Source organism: Trachemys scripta, chromosome 20 (assembly GCF_013100865.1).
Source record: "Trachemys scripta elegans isolate TJP31775 chromosome 20, CAS_Tse_1.0, whole genome shotgun sequence".
Taxonomy (NCBI): domain Eukaryota; kingdom Metazoa; phylum Chordata; order Testudines; family Emydidae; genus Trachemys; species Trachemys scripta.
In genome coordinates, this window is record NC_048317.1 from 18,384,284 (window position 1) to 18,403,099 (window position 18,816).

Genomic DNA, 18,816 nt, shown 5'->3' on the forward strand with positions numbered 1-18,816 from the left:
GGAAAACATAATAAATTCTACCAATGCCTTACACCCTTTACCCCTGCCTGTAAGTAGCTCAGTAATGAAGAATCAATATTTCATTGGGAGGTCACCTCCTAACAATGGCCCAAGACAAGATGCCGATGCCAACATCATTCACTCTCCCAAACCGCCTTTGAGGCCCTTACCCATGTGGCAGCCTCCACTAGCCTGCAGCCCACAGCAGGAGTGGCTCCAGACTTGCCCTGCTAGCATTCAAAAGAGGCTGGTTCAAGGCAGTTAGTATTAGTACACCACAGCAGGTAGGAGCCCCAGCTATGGAGCAGGACCCCATGGCACTAGCCACTATACAAACACAAAATCAAAAGACAGCCCCAGCCCCCAAAGAACTCACAACCAAAGCATAAGACAAGAGATAACAGATGGAGACAGACAGATGAGGGAGCACAAGGAAACAATGAGACAATATTGGCCAGCATGACAGGCAGTAAGAGGCAATTGCTCTTTCTACTTCAGGTTGCTCATACAGGAGTCCCATTTTCCCTCCGCTTCTGTCTAGTGTGTGTATACCTTCAATGGCAAGGCAGAAGTGGGATTTGTTGTAATAGCAACTGGTGCAGAAAATCCCGATTCCCAGAGATGCTGTGGCAAAAGGCACAAGTGCTCTCAAAACTGCACTTAGTAGTTCTGGGTATTCCCCCCTCATAGGTTTGTGTTTCAATCACCTTTAAATGTTATATTTGATACCCCATATGCTTTACAGAAACTGTCCTGGTGAATGATTCCACAATGTTATAGGAACTAAAGCAGTTCATTTTCTGGCAGCTATATACAGTGGGAATAGTTTGCTGGAGCAATTTAAAGAGAGGTCACATGTCAGTTTAAATGCTACAGGAGTGCACAATCAGTATCAATAGAGGAATTTTGGAGTCAGATAAAAAGATGTTGTGCATAGTTTGGGGGAAGATTCTGCTCCTCCTCTGACCGCTCAACCAGTAGCCACGTAACTCCCTGCTTCCTCATTCGAGGAAAGAAAATGCAAAGTGAATGTACTTGGAAAGCAGTTTCCTCCTCCCCATACTTCTCTCAAGTTGTCTCTTTTCCCACCTCACCCTACCTCCCTGATTCACCATGCGTATCCCTCCTCACCTCGAAAGCTCTGCGGGACTCCCCGCATGCCATATCGCACGCCATAATGCCTATCAGTACTGGGGAAATTCAAATTGTTTAATGTCTGCATCAGAATAATGAAAAGATAAAAAAAATTCCACTTAGCCAATATTATGAAGGCACTGGTCATGGCTCCATAGTTAAAGTCAGGCAATGTATGCAGAAAGTTCAATAATTAAATAATTCCACCATCAAATCCCCAAAACTAGTCAAAGACAGTCATCGCTGCAAACAGACAGATTAAAACAGAAGGGGAGTTCTAAGTCAAGCCTCTAGAAGTATGATGAGCCTAACATTTACAAAAACTGTTAAGACTTGAGATCGCCTCATTTTCTGAACCTTCATATTTCCCCAAAAATAGCTTATCTAGTTTTCCTCAAACTTCAGAAAAATCTGACTCTAGCACAGGATCACACAAGTAAAGTTTCAAACCAATTGGTTTAGTTTTGGAGAAATTAGGGGTAAAGGGGTCAAAATAAGTTTATAAGTAGGAGCTGAACTTCAACCTTAACTATGGAGATAAGAGGTCTCTATATTCCAAACAAAAAACCAAGTAGGTTATTACGATTGTAAAGTCAAGCACGCAAAGATTAGAAAATACCAGAATTAAGGACGCCATTACAACCTACACTTTGACGTTTGTGTGTGAACTTTCTTTCTTTCTTTTTTTAAGTGCTAACATGGCTTTTTTTTCCCCCTCTCTCTCAGATTCCAAAGCTAGAAAGATTCATTGTGATTATCTAGTCTGACATCCTGTTCAACACAGGCCATAAACCTTCCCCAAAATAATTCTTGTTTGAACTGGAACATATCTTAAAAAAAAAAAAAAAAAAAATCAGTCTTGATTGTAAAGTTGCCAGTGAATCCACCTCAACCCTGGGTAAACTGTTCCTGTAACCAAATACCCTCACTGTTAAAAATGTATTCCTTACTTCCAGTCTGAATTTGTTTAGGTTCAAGTCTGCTTGACTGAAAAGCGCATTATCGTATATTTGTTTCCATGTAAGTACTTACAGACTTTAATCAAGTCACCCTTTAAACTTCTTTGTTAATCTAAATGGTGAACTCAAGCTCAGTCTACTATAAGGCATGTTTTCTAATCCTTTAATCATTCTCATAGTTCTTCTCTGAACCCTCTCCAATTTATCAACATCCTCCTTGACTTCTGGACACCAGAACTGGACACGGGATTCCAGTAGTGGTCAGACCAGTGCCAAAAACAGTGGTAAAATAACCTCTACTTCTACTCAGGACTCCTGTTTATACAAACAAGGATCACATTTGTCCTTTCGGCCACAGAATCACACTGGAAATTCATGTTCAGCTCATTAGCCACAATGCCCCCCAAATCTTGTGGAGCATTTCCCCAACCACACCCCCAATTCTTGAGGCATGCAGAGGTGGAGTATCACTAATTCAATCATCCTAAGGAGGGGAGTTAAGACTCCAGCGGACTTTATGAGCACATAAGGAGGCCTTTATCTGTATAAATGTGCTATCCACCAGGTGAGCTTTGTGAGCCTTGTCAGACCTCCCCAAGATCTACCCCTTGTAATCCTTATATTTGTGGCACTCCTGCAAGCCACAGAAACTTGGGCGTACGTGGAAGATGGTGGTGAGTGGGCATGCAGCAAGGGAACATAGGTAGACTTCAAAGAGTGACGAGGGCTAGGTGGGGGAGATAGAAGGGAGTGCTGCAGAGAAAAGCTGAGCGGTAGTACTTCACTTCTGAACCTAATGAATCTCCTGTGGAGTCCTGCTGACATGAACAACAGGAGATGTGTCTTCTCTTCCTGCTCCTGAGCATTCCCTTACAACACAGACCAATTTGCTCCTGGCAGTTCTGCCCTTGTCCCCCAGTCAGAGACCTGTCTTCCACAATGCACAACTCCAGAAAATAGCTGATTCCTCATCAGAGAGCTAGGGATAAGGGAACAAACAGACCTAAGTGAAAAGAGCACTTAGGAGGAGCTACAGGCACAAAAAGAAAAAGCAACAAGGAGACACAAGTTCTTCCCGGCCTTCTCCACCTGGCACACTTGTGTTTCAGCAGCAGTCCCACTGCTGTGAACCACCGAAAGACAGAAGGGGGTGGAGTGGATGAAAACAGCTTTTGCTGGCAGGACAGTCTGCAGGAGGGCAGAATCCCCAGTAAATCATAGCAAGGGATAGCTCAGTGGTTTGAGCATTGGCCTGCTAAACCCAGGGTTGTGAGTTCAATCCTTGAGGGGGACCACTTATGCATCTGGGGCAAAACTGGTCCTGCTAGTTAAGGCAGGGGGCTGGACTTGATGACCTTTTGGGGTCCCTTCCAGATCTATGGAGATAAGTATATCTCCATATTTTTTTTTATATTAACATCCTGCCTACATACACCTCATCAGGTCCCCTACACACCACCTCTCCCATGAGCCTTAGAAAGTAAGTTGGCCCCTACACCTACAACCAGCTCCCCCCATCACTTATGTCCCTTGGTGAGACTACTGGAAGAAGCTTCCTAATCACTGACCCAGTGGGTAGGCTATAGTTTGAGGTCTCCCTCTGCAAGTGAAATGGACAAAGATTTAGCTTAAAAAAAAAAAAAAAAAAAAAAAAAAAAAAGTTGAGGTCCACACCAATGTTCCAAATGAAAAAGTTAATGATTAAAGTGTGACATGATTTGATCGAACTCCGGGGTTCAAAACTACATTGCAGCTAATCTAGTGTCCAAGGATCCAAATCTCATCTCTTTCCTTTCTAGTTTTTATTTTATTTTGCTACCAACTGGCAAAAAAAAAAAAAAAAAAAAAAACTGATGAACCGCCCACCTCCTCATGCTAGGGTTTCATAACTGAAAAACCCCTTGTCCAAAAGCGTCAAATTTTGTAGAAAAATTCTACCTCAGTCTAAGACTTAACCTACTAGTTCTGAGAATGAGATTTTTTTTTTTTTATCTATTTTGGAGGTAAAGTCAGAATTATAATGGAAATTTAGTTTCAACTTTACAGAGCAACTGTAATGTCTCTGTAATAGTTTAATAGATTAGCCTGAACCATTTGCATGCTGTTTGTAACTCCAACAATAGGGCTCCTAGTCATAGCAAAAGAATACAACAGAACGATTGGCTGTGAATGCAACAGCAGTAAAATAGTGCTCCAATCTCAGCTTCCGAGATTGCAGAATACCGCCCAACACTGAAAGCTCATGCACAAGTGAAGAGCAATGCATTTTTCGGTCATCACTCTAGCCCAATGGTGGCTATTCCTCCTCTCTGCTCTGGCAGCAGCAGCAGCTCTAGCTTTCTTGTTGCTGGTGTTTATGGGAAGTAATCACCATATTGGAGGGCAATATATGCAGGATGTCTATGATGAGTATTCAAATAATATTTTAAAATTGGCCATGCTCATGAGATTTTATTGATTCTTGAAATTTTTATCTCAATTTTGCAAAACTGTCAAGAAAAATTTACCAGCCGTGACACAAAATCTACTTGCCCACCTTTTGCCATGCTGGGTTAGAATAAGTTACATATAATTATATCACTTTTTAAAAAAAAACAAAAAACAAAAAACAGATCACGGTATGGGATTACTTTTGAAAATTGTAATCCCGATAAATAATACAATAACTTTTCATAAGAAACAGTAACCCTTGGATCATTGACCATCACTCTTGCCACATACCTACCTCCCCACTTTTGTCTTCAATTCCCAGTCCTTCTCCTGGGAACCCCAAACCACTGAGTGGCAGCCCACACTATGCAGCAGACAGCCCCCTCTTATTGTTGCAAAGCACTTGGAAAGAAAAGAAGGGACAGCAAAAAACAGCGACTAAATTGTCCTGCCTATCAAGATGTCAGGATGCAGGACATAACCTTTATTGTGGGATATTTTGAGACGGGTAACAATCATACCACACAACATCTATAAAAAGCAATTCATGTAAACTTCAAGCAGACATTACAGTTATTCCACATTTGAATAATACCGACTGAAATAGGAAATAATAAATTGTCTGAAATTACTCCTTTTTCCCCATTCTTCCAAATATTTTGGTAAAATAAATCAGATAAGTAATCAATAATATGTAACACTATCTTTTGTATTAGTAATCAATAGTTTGTAATAGATTACATTTTCAGAGTAACAGTTGCCATAATTAATCAAAGGGGGAAAAACTGGGAACCCAGATATATAAAATATCAATCAAATGCTAATGAGCTAGTAGAATTTTGCAAGGGTGAATTCATTCCTTTCCTTATTTTTAAATGGTAACACTAGGTTTCAACAATGCTCTCACTGTGAAAAATAATGTTAGCTACATTCATTAGTTCCCTCCTTCACTAGGTACAGGTGACAAACAAATATTTACAGGCAATACAAATAGCACATCAGTGCAGTGGTCAATCTATTCCACTAGTCCATCTCGGATAGTGGCTACTAGGAGACTCAGAGGAAATTGCAAGGAAATTCATAGTGGGTAATTTTGGAATAATCTGCCCATTGAGAAAGTTTCCTCCTAACTCCTATCAGTGGCTGGCTTATAAATGAAGCATGAGGATTCATAGACCTATGGATGCTATTATGGATGTTTTTATTACCTATATAAATGTCTTATCCTTTTCTGAATCATACAGAGCTCTGAATCTCAACTGAATCTTCTTGTGGCAGTTTCCCACTCGTGTGTGTGTAGTATAGGAGAGTATTTCTTTGATTAGTTTTAAATTTCCTGCCTTTCAGTTTCATTGAATGCCCCCATGTCAGTTTATCCATTCTTGTGATACACGAAGAGTTACAAAATATTAACTAGATTTCTCAGATTGAAGAACTGTATCTCCTCCAGTTAACTAGTCTGAACATCCCCAAAATATTTCCTATGCAAAGATTATTAAATCTACAATCCTCCCAAAAATACCCCCATGTTTTCTAGTACATTTGATAACTTCAATATAAAAAGTAGCCACAGGCTACCATAAAAATGAAGTCATGTTTTCTTGTTTTGTTTGCATCAAGCTTGACTGAATTCTAAATATAACATTGTCATTAATTTTTTTGTTTGTAAAGTAATGTGTTTAATTATTACACTGTTGCATTTACTTTAAAGTTAGATGTAGGACTTTTATATCAAATATGCTGACTATTATCCTGCATTCACATTTACTCTTCCAGAACTGACAATAACATTCCATTTAAGTAATTTAAAAAACAAATATGCACTAACATTTCAAATATCTTTAAGAACTTCGTTGACAAATTTTCTATCAAGAAAAGCATGGTCAGTGATAAGAAGCACCTCTGAGGAATTTTGAAACTGTAAATATAAATAGCAAAAATTAAAATGTCTTGTTTTTGTTACAGTATTTAAATCAGTTATTCACCCTAAAATCTTTATTAGCAGAACTTTGGTTTTAGGATGCAGCACATAGGATTTAAAATCATATATCACTCCAACCATACTTCTTATCTACAGACATTGTTAAATTAAATTAAAGGTGACAGTACTGCTTTCCTGCAACAGCTGCTCACAATGTATTAGAGAATAGGGAACTTCTTTAAGCTCTCCAGGGTACCAGAAGAAATTAAAGAGCATAGAGTTTACAGTAACTATTTTACAAGTGCTATCTTAAATAGTAATTTTTCATTTTCTATAAATGGTTTGAAACCATGTATTTCATTTTACAGGTTCTGAACAAAGCAAATATTTATTATCCATGATTTTAAACGAAGATATTACAAACTTCAAATGTACCTATCTACTTGTTTTATTACTGTAGTTTGTATAACCCAAGTTAGGCTAATGCCCAATATATTTTACCAACAGGAAGAATGATCCCCACATCTAGAAACACACAACAAATGTAAGGCATATTTCCTGTTATCCATTAGAATAATCACAATTGACTTTTTTTAGATTACTGACATTTTCCAATAATTTATAAGATTTTACAAATATACTTACAGGTTGTTCTGGTAAGTCTTGTGCCTCTTCCATGAGTATTAATATTTTTAATATGCTTAAATGTTTAGATTGTGTGTCTTCATCTGCAGTCTTCAAAGCCTGTTAAAAAAGGTGTTCATAGCTTTATATACTTTGTGGGGTGCTTATCATTTAGGCTATCTGAGAATATTCATTTCTATATTTTCTGCTCTCAAGCTTTCTAAAGTCATGTTGCCATCTCTAAAATAAGAGACCAAACTCGCATATGGAGGTTTTCTAAAACAAAGATTTACCATTAAGCCCCAAAGACATAAACAATGGTGGGGGGTTTTTAAATGCACGTGGCACATTTCTACTGCATTTCACTTGTAACATACTCACTATAGAAGCCAATATATTAAACATTTCAATCATACACGTGCGCTGTGATTGTAAAAACACTTTAGGATTACCAGAGTTAATTTAAGTGATCAACTCCAGGCTACTATGTCAGTAAACAGAATGATACAATCTAACCTGTTTTAATTTAGAACATTTACATAACTGTCACACAAAAAATCAGGACATGACTCACAACTAAATGTTTCTACAAGCAAGACTGATTATTAGCAATAACTATTTAAATTGCACACTTAAAAATGAGTAGTCGGACCTTTTACTTTGAAAGAAAAAGTTAATTTCAAAGAAAGTAAAGCTTTTAGTACTAAATGCTATCTGTATTAAGTGCCGACTGTAACAAGCAAGAGTCAAGACTCACTGGAATTACCATAGAAAAGTGAGCGTTCTGAAGGAGACTACTTTCAGAATCGTTTTACTGAATTCCTATAGTCTGCTACTCAAAAAATAAAAAAAAACCTTATTTCCGCAGTGTTTTTTTCATTGGCTGGCTTTTTGGCATTTAAAAAAATAAAATCCACTAGACTTATGCCAACAAACAGTACCAACAGGATGCAAAATGTAAGAGGTTGAATAGTGACACCCAACTTTGAATATGAACCATTACAGTTTAAAGTTTAATTTCTCTTCGATTACCTCTTTATCTCCAAACCACTGACGTAAAAATCGTCAGCCAAACTCTGTTCATAACACTGAAATCAACGAGTGTTTCAAGAACTGATTTACCTTCAATATGCATTCAATAGAGTAAGGCACTTCTCCCATGATGTACACTAAGATATAAACAATTTCATACCCTCCCTAAAAATCAGTCTTTCCCACAAAAAGACACATGAAGCACACAAAAGTAGTACACAGCCATTTTCAGCTAGATTAAAGCAACCACAAAAAGCACTGAAAGAATATATCATAATTTAGGAATACATAAATAACAGCAATGTTCATAATTTATTGACTGTGTTAGACTCTGATCCTGTCACATTGCCATGGGCTTCAATGGAAACAGGACTGGCCCTATATTCATATCATATAGCCGCTGTTCTCTCAGCATTTAGATTCTTATATTTTGCCCCTTACTGTGGTATCTGAGCATCTTCCATATAATGAAATGATCCCAAAGAAAAAATAAATAGGTCAAGAGGTATGACCTTACACAATATACTCAAACTGAGCCAAATAATCCAGTTCAGTTCAAACCAAAACTAATTTTTTAAAATTTTTCTTGGAAAACAAAAAATGAAAAAAATTCACTTTGGGTCAAACAAAACCTGTTTGACCTGAAATTTCTCAGTTTTCCATTTTGGGGTTGGGGTCGGGAGGGTGTGTGTGCGCGTGCGTTTTATATAAAAATATATATATATAAAATTTACTGTGTATAGCACACACCGCACAGCAGATGAAGGAGTGGGTGGTAGACTGAATTTGTAGTTTGTCAGTTTAAATTCATAGCATCATCTTACATATAAAAAGTTCGTTTCCTTTTTAATTGTAATTTACTCCTTTTAATAAATAAAGACTGGAAAGGAAAATTGTGGAATTTAAAGATTCTTGAAATATTTTCAGAACTACAGAGTAAATTCTTTGAAAGTTTACAGCTGAAACAAAAAGAAGAAGATTACTTTACAAATCAGATTTTGATTCAAATCCTAACATTTTGACCTAATGCTTCCATTAAAAAAAAAGTTTATTTGTTTTGGTTTTCTACAGAAAGCAAGAGCGAAAACTTTCTTAGTTTTCTGATCTGGATTTTTAAATTTTTTATTTTATTTTATTTTCAAATAAATCGAAGGCCAAATTTGTTCTCACAAATGCTGGAATTAGCATTGAAAAACTTAATCCAAACTCACATCTAGTTTATAGAGTTACAATTACAATAAGAAGATCCTCCTTTTCAAATAAATAGGACAGCTTGCTACCATGAATGCAGAAAGCTTTTCCAAATCAAACCATTTACTACACCAAAATCAAAATGAAATCAAAATGGAGAAACTTCTTGTCCAAGTGGCAACTGAACTTGAGCCAAGACTGTTTCCCAGAGGAAAGGAGAGTGTGAAACATTTGCTATAATGAATAGCCATTTAAACAGAGGACATCCTATAAAGACCAATCCAAGTTGTAGCTAGGGTTACAGAGAAGCACACAGAACACAACCAACGGAAGAGAAAGCACGCATTACAGGGGTTGGGATAACTGTAGTGCAGTTGGATAGAGGATTAGGAGTTCTCTAAGCAACATAGCTTTTTAGTTTAGAGTGTCTGTTTAATGTTTTATTCACCTTTTGTCAGGACACAAGATGGGTGGCATATGCCATATTATTTAGCAAACACACACCTTTGCTGGCAGAAAGTTGGTAAAAAAGTTAGAGAAAATGAATTCTAATTGTCACCATTTTTACTACAAACTAATTTCAAAAGCAGATTTTTTAACCATTAAGGTAACCATGCTTTGATAACTGTATCTACACACTTTCCAGTGGACAATCGGTAAAATATTATTGTATTGGTTTTTAAAAAAAACACCCTCAGCATCCCTAGGTCCCCTATGTAGTCTGAACTGTTGTACTGTTTCATTTAGTCCACATACTTGGGTCTTCAAAGCTTCCAAATGATGGCTAACCTCATAAAAACATGAAGTCACAGCTCAACAGGTTAAGAAATCAGAGTATTTTCAGGAGGAAAGTAACTGGTACCTGTGAATATAAAGCTGTACTGTATACAAAACATGAATAATTCAAAAACCTACAGCAAGCCACTGAATGACAGGAAAAAGAACGAGGAGTATTTGTGGCACCTTAGAGACTAACAAATTTATTTGGGTATAAGCTTTCATGGGCTAAAACCCACTTCGTCGGATGTATGCAGTGGAGAATACAGTAGGAAAATATATATACACACACAGAACATAAAAAAATGGGTTCTTTTTGCTGATACAGACTAACACGGCTACCACTCTGAATGACAGGAGGCAGTCTGGAGTTTCAAGATTCTGAATAAGATTTGTGAAACAGTACATTTCTTTTTTTAATTGTGAAAAAAAATAATTGTTTTATTAAAGGACACAAGTTCAGTGAACTGAACTTCAAGAAACAATATTCTACTAAAAATAAATAGCAATTTTCATCAGCTGCAAAATAGAATTACGAAAATATAGTGACACACTGAAATCTGAATCAAATTAATAAAGTTTTAGTGCTATTTTATTTAAACCTGATTTGTAATTTTATTAATTAATTTAAGATACTTTATCATCATTATGGGCAAATAGCGGTTTGCTAGAGCCAGTATTATTAAAAAAAAAATTCCAAAAAGATAGATTCTTTACACACCATTTTCTTTAGTTTGTTCAATTTACTGAAAAACCATTCTCCTAAACTTCAAAATAAAAGACACAAAAAGCAGAAGCATGGACTATAACATTTCATATATCAATTTCTCTAGCTTCTGTTTCTATAGCAAAATTCTGACACTGTATCTCCATGCCAAACGTGTGTTAAAAGTGCTGGAAAGTAAAAGGAGTCTTGTTGCATTAAATCCTATTTTAAAAATCTTAAACAGGCAAGTTTGGAATGTTAAAACTTAGTAAGGATGGAGATAATTCCCTCAGCAACCCAGACTGATATTAGTAGCAAATAGCAATCTCCTTTTCCAGAACCATAAGCTTTGGCTTTGAGTCTTTAAAATGTCAGCTGGAACTCAGTACATCTCTCAAACTGCAAATGATTAAAGTTAAAGATACTGTGATATGAATACCACCAAATAATTAAAATATCAGTGAAAAGCACTTTAGATACTTTTTTTATTAAAAAACAGTCCCTGCTTTTTTGCTCAAACCGTATTTGCCTGAATGTATACTTTTCAGATTCTACACAATTTCAAATAATGAAATTAAAGTTATTAAATAGAAAACTGTAATGAAATATTTCACTATGATACACTTTGAGGTTTTAAAATGTACAATATTTAACACATTTATTTCAATCCCTTATCCCCCCAAGGACCACTAATATAGTGTTTCTGCATGTGGTAGCAATTAATTCTGGAATGAAGGGGTTAAAATAATGCTAAGGCTCTGAGCTACAATGGAAAAAGAGACATTTCATGATGATCTGCCCCATTTCTCTACCCTATGGGCAGACGGAATTAGACCGGAGACAGCTCTGTTAGGTCACCTAGTCCATCATCCAACCAATGCAGGATTATTCCTTAAAATATATTTCAACACTTCAAAATTTATGGTATTGCAGAGTGCTCAGTATTCAGAAACTGTGCAGTGCGTAGGCACAATGAGATGTGGAAGATCCCTGAGGACACACTTCTGTATTTAGTGTCTGTATTTTATTTCCTTTGGGGTTTCACTGAATTAAAAAATACAGCAGAGGGAGACAAGGACAGGAACACTAAATTAGTATTATGTACTGTATTGTTACCAGGTTGTCTTACACTGACATTGTAGAAGATCCAAAAAGCAAGTGCTAGTTTTACTACTGTAACAATGATTCTGTGCCATACTGTCACGGTGCATAGATACACTAATGCAGTAGTCATAACATGGAGTTAAAGACTCCATATGGGAACCACAAAACAAAAAAACTGTAGTTATTTAAAATTAAGTCCAATTGTGATTTATAGGCTTGTATACAAAGTTTTAATACAGTGTAAAAAAGAAAAGAATTGGAAAGTGACTTATTTATTTATAAAAAGCAACAGAGAGTCCCTGTGGCACCTTTAAGACTAACAGATGTACTGGAGCATAAGCTTTCGTGGGTGAATGCCCACTTCGTCGGATTTATTTATTTATAGTTGATATCAAAAGCTGCTTCTGTGAAATAGCTAATTCCCCTTAATTAAGTTACAGAAAACCACACATTTTATGGATACTATACAAACTCCACTGATTTCTTTATGATGCATTGAATCTGTTTTATTACTGTCACTTTTGCTCTGGGTGTTTAATTTCCTTCTCTCCATACGATGATTATTGTACAATACATACAGCACCTACTAGATTAGCATGTCTTTGAGCAGTGATAATATAGCACAGAATCTCAGCAAATTATTCAAGCATTTGTGGCCTTCTGGACCATCTATAATGTCAATAAGAAAAATTCTGTTCACATTCACTTTGTACTATAGTCAAAGGATCTATTAGAAACACTATTAATATAAAAATTCAATATTCCCACATGTGCCTTTTTAATACCATAAACCAACAAAGGAAATAAAACACAGAAACTGAATGCAGTGAAGGAACCTTAAGGGGTCTGCCTTTAAAACAATCTAAAGCAAATAAATGTAGAATGAAGGCTGCTGCTTCCTACAACATAGGCAATACTGGTGTGCAGTAGGCTGTAGATAGTAGGCATAAACAGAAGCTGAAGTTGTTAAAATAAAAATTTTCCATACTAATACAGAGGGACAAAATTTCCTATTAAAATACAGGGGGATAAAAATCCATATTTGCCGATCGGAAAAGGAGTCCCTAGGGGAAAAATGCTGTCAAGATGAGAGACTACAAATAAAGTAATCAGTAAAACTTAAAATAAACTGTAAAACACTGAAGACTTAAGCCATTTCTTAGCAAACTCTACCTCTAAAGTCCGTTTACAGTATTTGTACACATTATTATACATCTCCTCTTTGCAGAATGAATATGCCCAGTTTTCCAGTGACAATGCTGACTACAGAAAAAACTGTCTAGTGCTATCTATGTTCTAGTTAACAGAACAAAAGTAAATATAATTGAGCTAGACTAGCCTAGTTGGCATTTTGAGATAAGAGACCAAGGACGCTCAACTTCCTCTCTTATCCTAAAGAGAGCTGGACCCTTCAGGACAGGGTTGAGGCAGATTACTTAGCGAGATTGCACTGTTACAGCCTCTCTGTGGCTACACAGTAGTTGGAGGCTCTCCCCCTCCAGGACTGTCAATCCTTTTGTCAGGAGCAAATTCTGTCAAAAATTGTACTGTCATGATGAGAAAAAAGCTAACAGAAACTATTCAAACAAGGTTCTATGCAAACTGCTTTCAATTTAGTTTGACACTAAAGGGTGGAGTAGGCTAGACCCAAAAATTCACCTCTGGATTGCTGTATTTTTCAATTCACCACTCTCACACTGTAAAGCAAAGGTAAAAGTTTGAATAAGGGTATGTCTACACAGCCAACATTAAAGCGCTGCCGTGGCAGTGCTTTAACGTGGCTGGGTAGTCGTGGCTCCAGCACTGGGAGAGAAACCACCTCTGCGAGGGGAATAGCTCCCAGAGTTGGGAGCCTGGCTCCCAGCACTGTCTACACTGCCAATTTACAGTGCTGAAACTTGCATCATTTGGGGGTGTTTTTTCACATACCTGAGTGAGGAAAGTTTCAGCACTGTAAGTGGCAGTGTAGACAAGCCCTAAGAGTTTCAGTCATTGCTTCTATCTCAAGGAGGTAGTTAAATTATTAAATTGTTAGATCCCAGAAGGTCAATGATTGCACTGAATCTATTGTACAAATATCACAAGGAGGTTTACATGTTTCCGCCCCATCGTATACTGTACTGTCACTCTTTTGAGGAATCAGGAAGTAGAACCACTTAAATAGGTAAGAAGATTTCTGTATTTGCATTGCTAATTGCTTTATTAGTCTGAATTTGGAGCCAGAAGATGGTAACTTTTCATTCCCCACACAATGACCTCTGTTCCTCCATGTCAGAATACAGGCAGGCATGCATACAAGCAGAGAGAGAGAGAGAGGTCTCCTTCCTGATCCAAGAGAGGACTTCCTTGTGCCCCGGTCCCTACCCAAAGGCCAGTTCAGATGGGTTCCTCAGGTTTTCCCACTACTTCATTAATCAGCTGGCCAAAATTTTCCCATTTTTTATTCAACTCCCAGCATTCATTTCCATTAGTGACATCCTATTCCCCACATCCAAGTCCTTTTCTTCAATTAATCAGTGTTCTACCTGGAATCAGCCAGCAAGGGGCCTCAGTTTAGTTCCAAATTTAGACAATTTTCCATTTTGTTTTAAGTTCAGACCTATGTGAAATGAATTAGGGCTTCAGCTGGAATTCTTACTGGTAGAGCTGTCTAGGAGTGAGTAAATCTGAGGACTAAACTTCACTTTTTCTCTCCCTGAAGGGGTCACTGAAGGGCAGAGGGATGGCAGGATGTGCACCTGGGGAAGCTTGTGCCTCCAAAACAATGCAAACAGATAACTAAGTGGACAAAAAGAGGGCTTGAGTCTCTAGAATGGTCAATCTGGCAACTTTCAATAACACAAAATTCACTTTAAAAACATGCTCAGAAGGAAAAGTAGCAGCAGCATTCAGTGACCAATATTAACTCCAGTGATACAGAAAAAAAGGCTTTTAATAAAATGTATATGCCACTAAGAGATGAGAGAATTTTAGAATTTTTAAGCAGATAATTCCCCTTTCAAAAGTAAACCCTGAAGTAGGATTGAAGGATCAGATGCCATCTGGATCCAGTGATTTTCAAAAACTAATTTCAAAAATTATATCCAGGATACACATCCAAAATTTGGCTACCTTCAGACCCTCCCACCAGATGTGGAAGAAAGCCCTTCTCCCCCCATCCACCCCCACACACACATATATTTGCCTGAATGCACTGGATTTACATTTTAATATCTTTTCCATGTGAGAAGTTGTAAAACCCCATGTAACCAGTATCTTAGTGATTCTCTTTAACAGAAACACCAACAGGTGAGTTAACAGCTCTGTTCCAAATTTGGGATCACAATTCAAGAGATTTCTCCTTTCTCATTTTATCATTTAACCACATTTATACTCCATATTAAATTTTATTAATTCTATGTAAAACCTATAAATTAAATCCTTATAGCCCGAGAACTAGAATATTAGGGATTCCACTCTAGAAAAAGGTTGTGTTTTTTAATAGATCCATAATTGCACAGGACTCCTTAAGAGTTCTAGAAAAGTCTAATTAAAATTAGTCCTTTTATATTAAAAGAAGCAATCTTTGCCCTTTAAATTAGCATTTTTAGATTTTAACAGAAGATTAACTTTTCTTCACGATAGCTTTTTTGGGGAATTGCGTCGCTCTTTTTCTTTTATTAAAACTTCAAAGTTATGGAATCTGTGTTTTACTATTTCACATGAAATTTTAGTTCTGTTCTAGTATGATAAAATCATTTTATTCTGAAGGCAGAAAAACACTAAAAGTAAAATGAATCTCTTGGAAAGGCTGGAGTATTCCTGATTGCTTAGGAACATATATAAAGATTTGTCAATATTCATAAGATCCCATACGCTGCCAGGTAAATAACCAAAGAAATGCTTATGGCTTTTCAGTACTTTGGAGCAATATAGCCAATATAATATGATTTAGTTGGTGTTGGTCCTGCTTTGAGCAGGGGGTTGGACTAGATGACCTCCTGAGGTCTCTTCCAGCCCTAATCTATGATTTTATGATCCAGGTCAGCTGAACTGTAGATTTGCTGAGTCACTGATTTTTATTAAGAAACCTCTGAAAGTAAATAATCTAACTTCTCAAAGCATTTAAAATGTAATAGACTGTAGTTCCCCTTAGGGTTTTTTAAATATAAAAATAATATTTAACCTGAATGAAGCATTATTTTAAAATGGTTTATGAAAATAAGTTACAACCTATGAGGAGACATGAATGAGTGAACAGAGGTTAGTAGCACTACTGGTAAGGGCAATCTTGTTTTCTAATGATTACACATTATGTTAAGAAGGAAAACATTTACCTGCAGCATTATGGCACAAACAAGAATGATTCGGTCATGTTAGGATATACAGTTAACCTAAAAGAGTAATGTGTCAATATGTAAACAGACTTACAATCAGCAGCAGTTATCACGGCAGCTTTAGTCTTTACATCCTAAACTTTATGCTAATACTAAAAGCTTCCTACCACCTGAAAAAAATCTGTCTGAGACATCACAAACCCAACAGCCCGCAGCTTTCCTACGAGAAGTGAATTATTTGCCATTCTTCTTACTTCAGCTCTTGTGTCTTAAATTTAAGTACAAGAGAAATTCCTTAAACATGTGGCCTAGCAATGCAGACTGAGTCAAAGATCATGAAAAATGCTATTTGGCAGCCCCAGGCAATTATGAAGGACATGAAACAACCAGATCATAAAGCAGCTCAACGGGCTAACAAAATTTGAGGGCATTCAATTACATGTTATTTAATGTGCCTTCCTACACTTAAAAAGATGAGGTTTGTGTAAGGGAGGAATATCTCTGATGGGAAAAATAAAACATTGGGAACCCAGCTGGGAGGTAAATTTAACTCTTGTTTATGATTTAGTACAAACCGGAGAACCATAACACGTTAACATTAGTCAAATTAATATATATTTTTAAAAGACAAAAAAGAACAAAGACATCAAGGGCAACAGCAGAGCTTTCTTGGGGGCTGGTCCAAGATTGTGGAATGAACTCTCCAAGGAACTAAGGACCATCATAATCCTTATCACCTTCCACTCCAAGAACAAACATGTGACACATGTTAATACAAATTATAAACAGTCACATTGCTTAGTAGTATTACCATAACACCTAGCACTAGTGGAAGGCATTCAGACACTATGGTGATGAGCATGGTATAATAATCTATATAGAATGGACACCAGGCAGGAAATAAACCAAGCTACAAACAAGCCAAAAAGCTGCGTACACCAAGATTTTTTTTTAAGTACTGTAGTATAATTGACTAAGTCAGTTCAGGGAAAAACATACACCGAATCTTTCATTCCTTCATGCTCAGAACTACTCTGTAACAATGTTCCTGAGCCCCATTCATGAATAAATCCACTCTATTTGCTTTATTAGAAATGTAATTTAAAAATTTTCACACACAGAGTTCCCGCCCCCTTTAATTCCCTAAGCACTTAGGACAGGGGTCGGCAACCTGCGGCGCCAGATCCCTTTGGCTGCCTGCATGGGGGCAGCCATTTTTTGAGGGGTGCGAAGTGCAGGCTTTGGCTGGGAGGCGCTTACCACAAGCGGCTCCCAGCCAGGGGCGCAGCAGGGCTCTGGCCCCATGTCGCTCTCGGAAGCAGTGGCTGCTGGCATGTCTCTGTGCACCACCCCCGTCCTCACAGCTCCCATTGGCCAGTTCCCAGCCAATGGGAGCTGCAGGGGCAGTGCTTGCGGGCATGGGCAGCGCACGGAGACCTGCGCCCGCCCCCTCCCCAAGGGGCGCGCAAAGACGTGCCGCTAGCCAGCCACTTCCAGGAGTGGCATAGGGCCACCGCATGCAGCCTGCCTGAGCCCTGCTGCACTGCTGGCCGGGAGCTGCCTGTGGTAAGCTCCTCCCGGCCAGAGCCTGCACCTCACATCCCCTCCCGCACCTCAACCCCCTGCCCCAAGTCAGAACCCCTTCCTGTACCCAAACTCCCTCCCAGACCCCGCACCTCCTCCTGCACCCCAATCCCCTGCCCCCTCCTGTTTATATTCAAATTCAAATGGCAGAAGTCACATTAAAAGTATTGGTGAGTAATAATAACTTTAATATGTTCAATTATTATTAGTTGATAAATTCTAACTCTACAAGTAGCTTTGCGTGTGATGCGGCTTTCAAAATATTTTGGTCCAAGATAAAAAACAAAAAAATGGCTCCTCTTTGAAAGGCTGCCGACCCCTGACTTAGGATCATGGTGATCCATTCCCTCCAGCTGAGGAGAGCTAGCTCTCCACAGCCAGTTAAATACCCCTCCTAGGTTGCACCAAGGGTGTCTGAATAAAACATACAGCTAATGAAGCTAGGGGCTATATTGACTTGCCTGATAGCATTCCCAGACAGGGAATAAAGAACCAAGTTTGAGATGCAAACTCTGATCTCCTTAATTGCTCCTTAAAATAGCAGTCGTGTTATATGAGCCATCTATTTTATTTCTGAAAGGAAAATGATCCAGTGTGCCAAAGTCCAGGCTAAAAACCCTCTGGGGCTAAAATGGAATTATGGATTACAAATATTAAAGCATTTAGTTTGCACACTTGTGTAAAAATGTAAAGAAAGAACGAAATCCTTTGTAGCATTTTTACTAGAAGAAACTATAGAATCATAAAACTGGAAGGGACCTCGAGATGTCATCTAGTCCAGTCCGGTGCACAAATGCCAGGGTTCAAAATCTTACTGCTAGTTAACATATCCATCATGTCCCAAGAATTAACTTCAGATGAAATATTCTGTAGTAAAGGTCTGACTGCAGGACAAGAATTCCTGATTATTAACCCTGTCTGACACTACCTACCTCTGTTAGCAAGTCATTTCACCTCTCTAACTCAACTCAGTCTGTTACACAGGTACAATATATAGCTGCCTCACAAGTGTGGGGAAATAGAACGGGGGGGGCCTTC

The 18,816-nt window shown here is 37.8% G+C and overlaps 1 protein-coding gene across 3 annotated transcripts in view; it reads right to left on the reverse strand.

Moving 5' to 3' along the window:
* Positions 1-18,816, reverse strand: part of EYA3 (EYA transcriptional coactivator and phosphatase 3) — a 133,264-nt gene that overhangs the window by 83,415 nt on the left and 31,033 nt on the right. For 2 of the 3 annotated variants that reach the window (XM_034753753.1, XM_034753751.1), the window contains exon 2: positions 7,090-7,188. The exons of the other annotated variant lie outside the window; for it this stretch is intronic. In XM_034753753.1, the coding sequence (XP_034609644.1) occupies positions 7,090-7,122 (33 nt within the window). In that variant the 5' untranslated portion in view covers positions 7,123-7,188. The remainder of the gene's footprint in view (positions 1-7,089; positions 7,189-18,816) is intronic. 3 annotated transcript variants of the gene reach the window in all.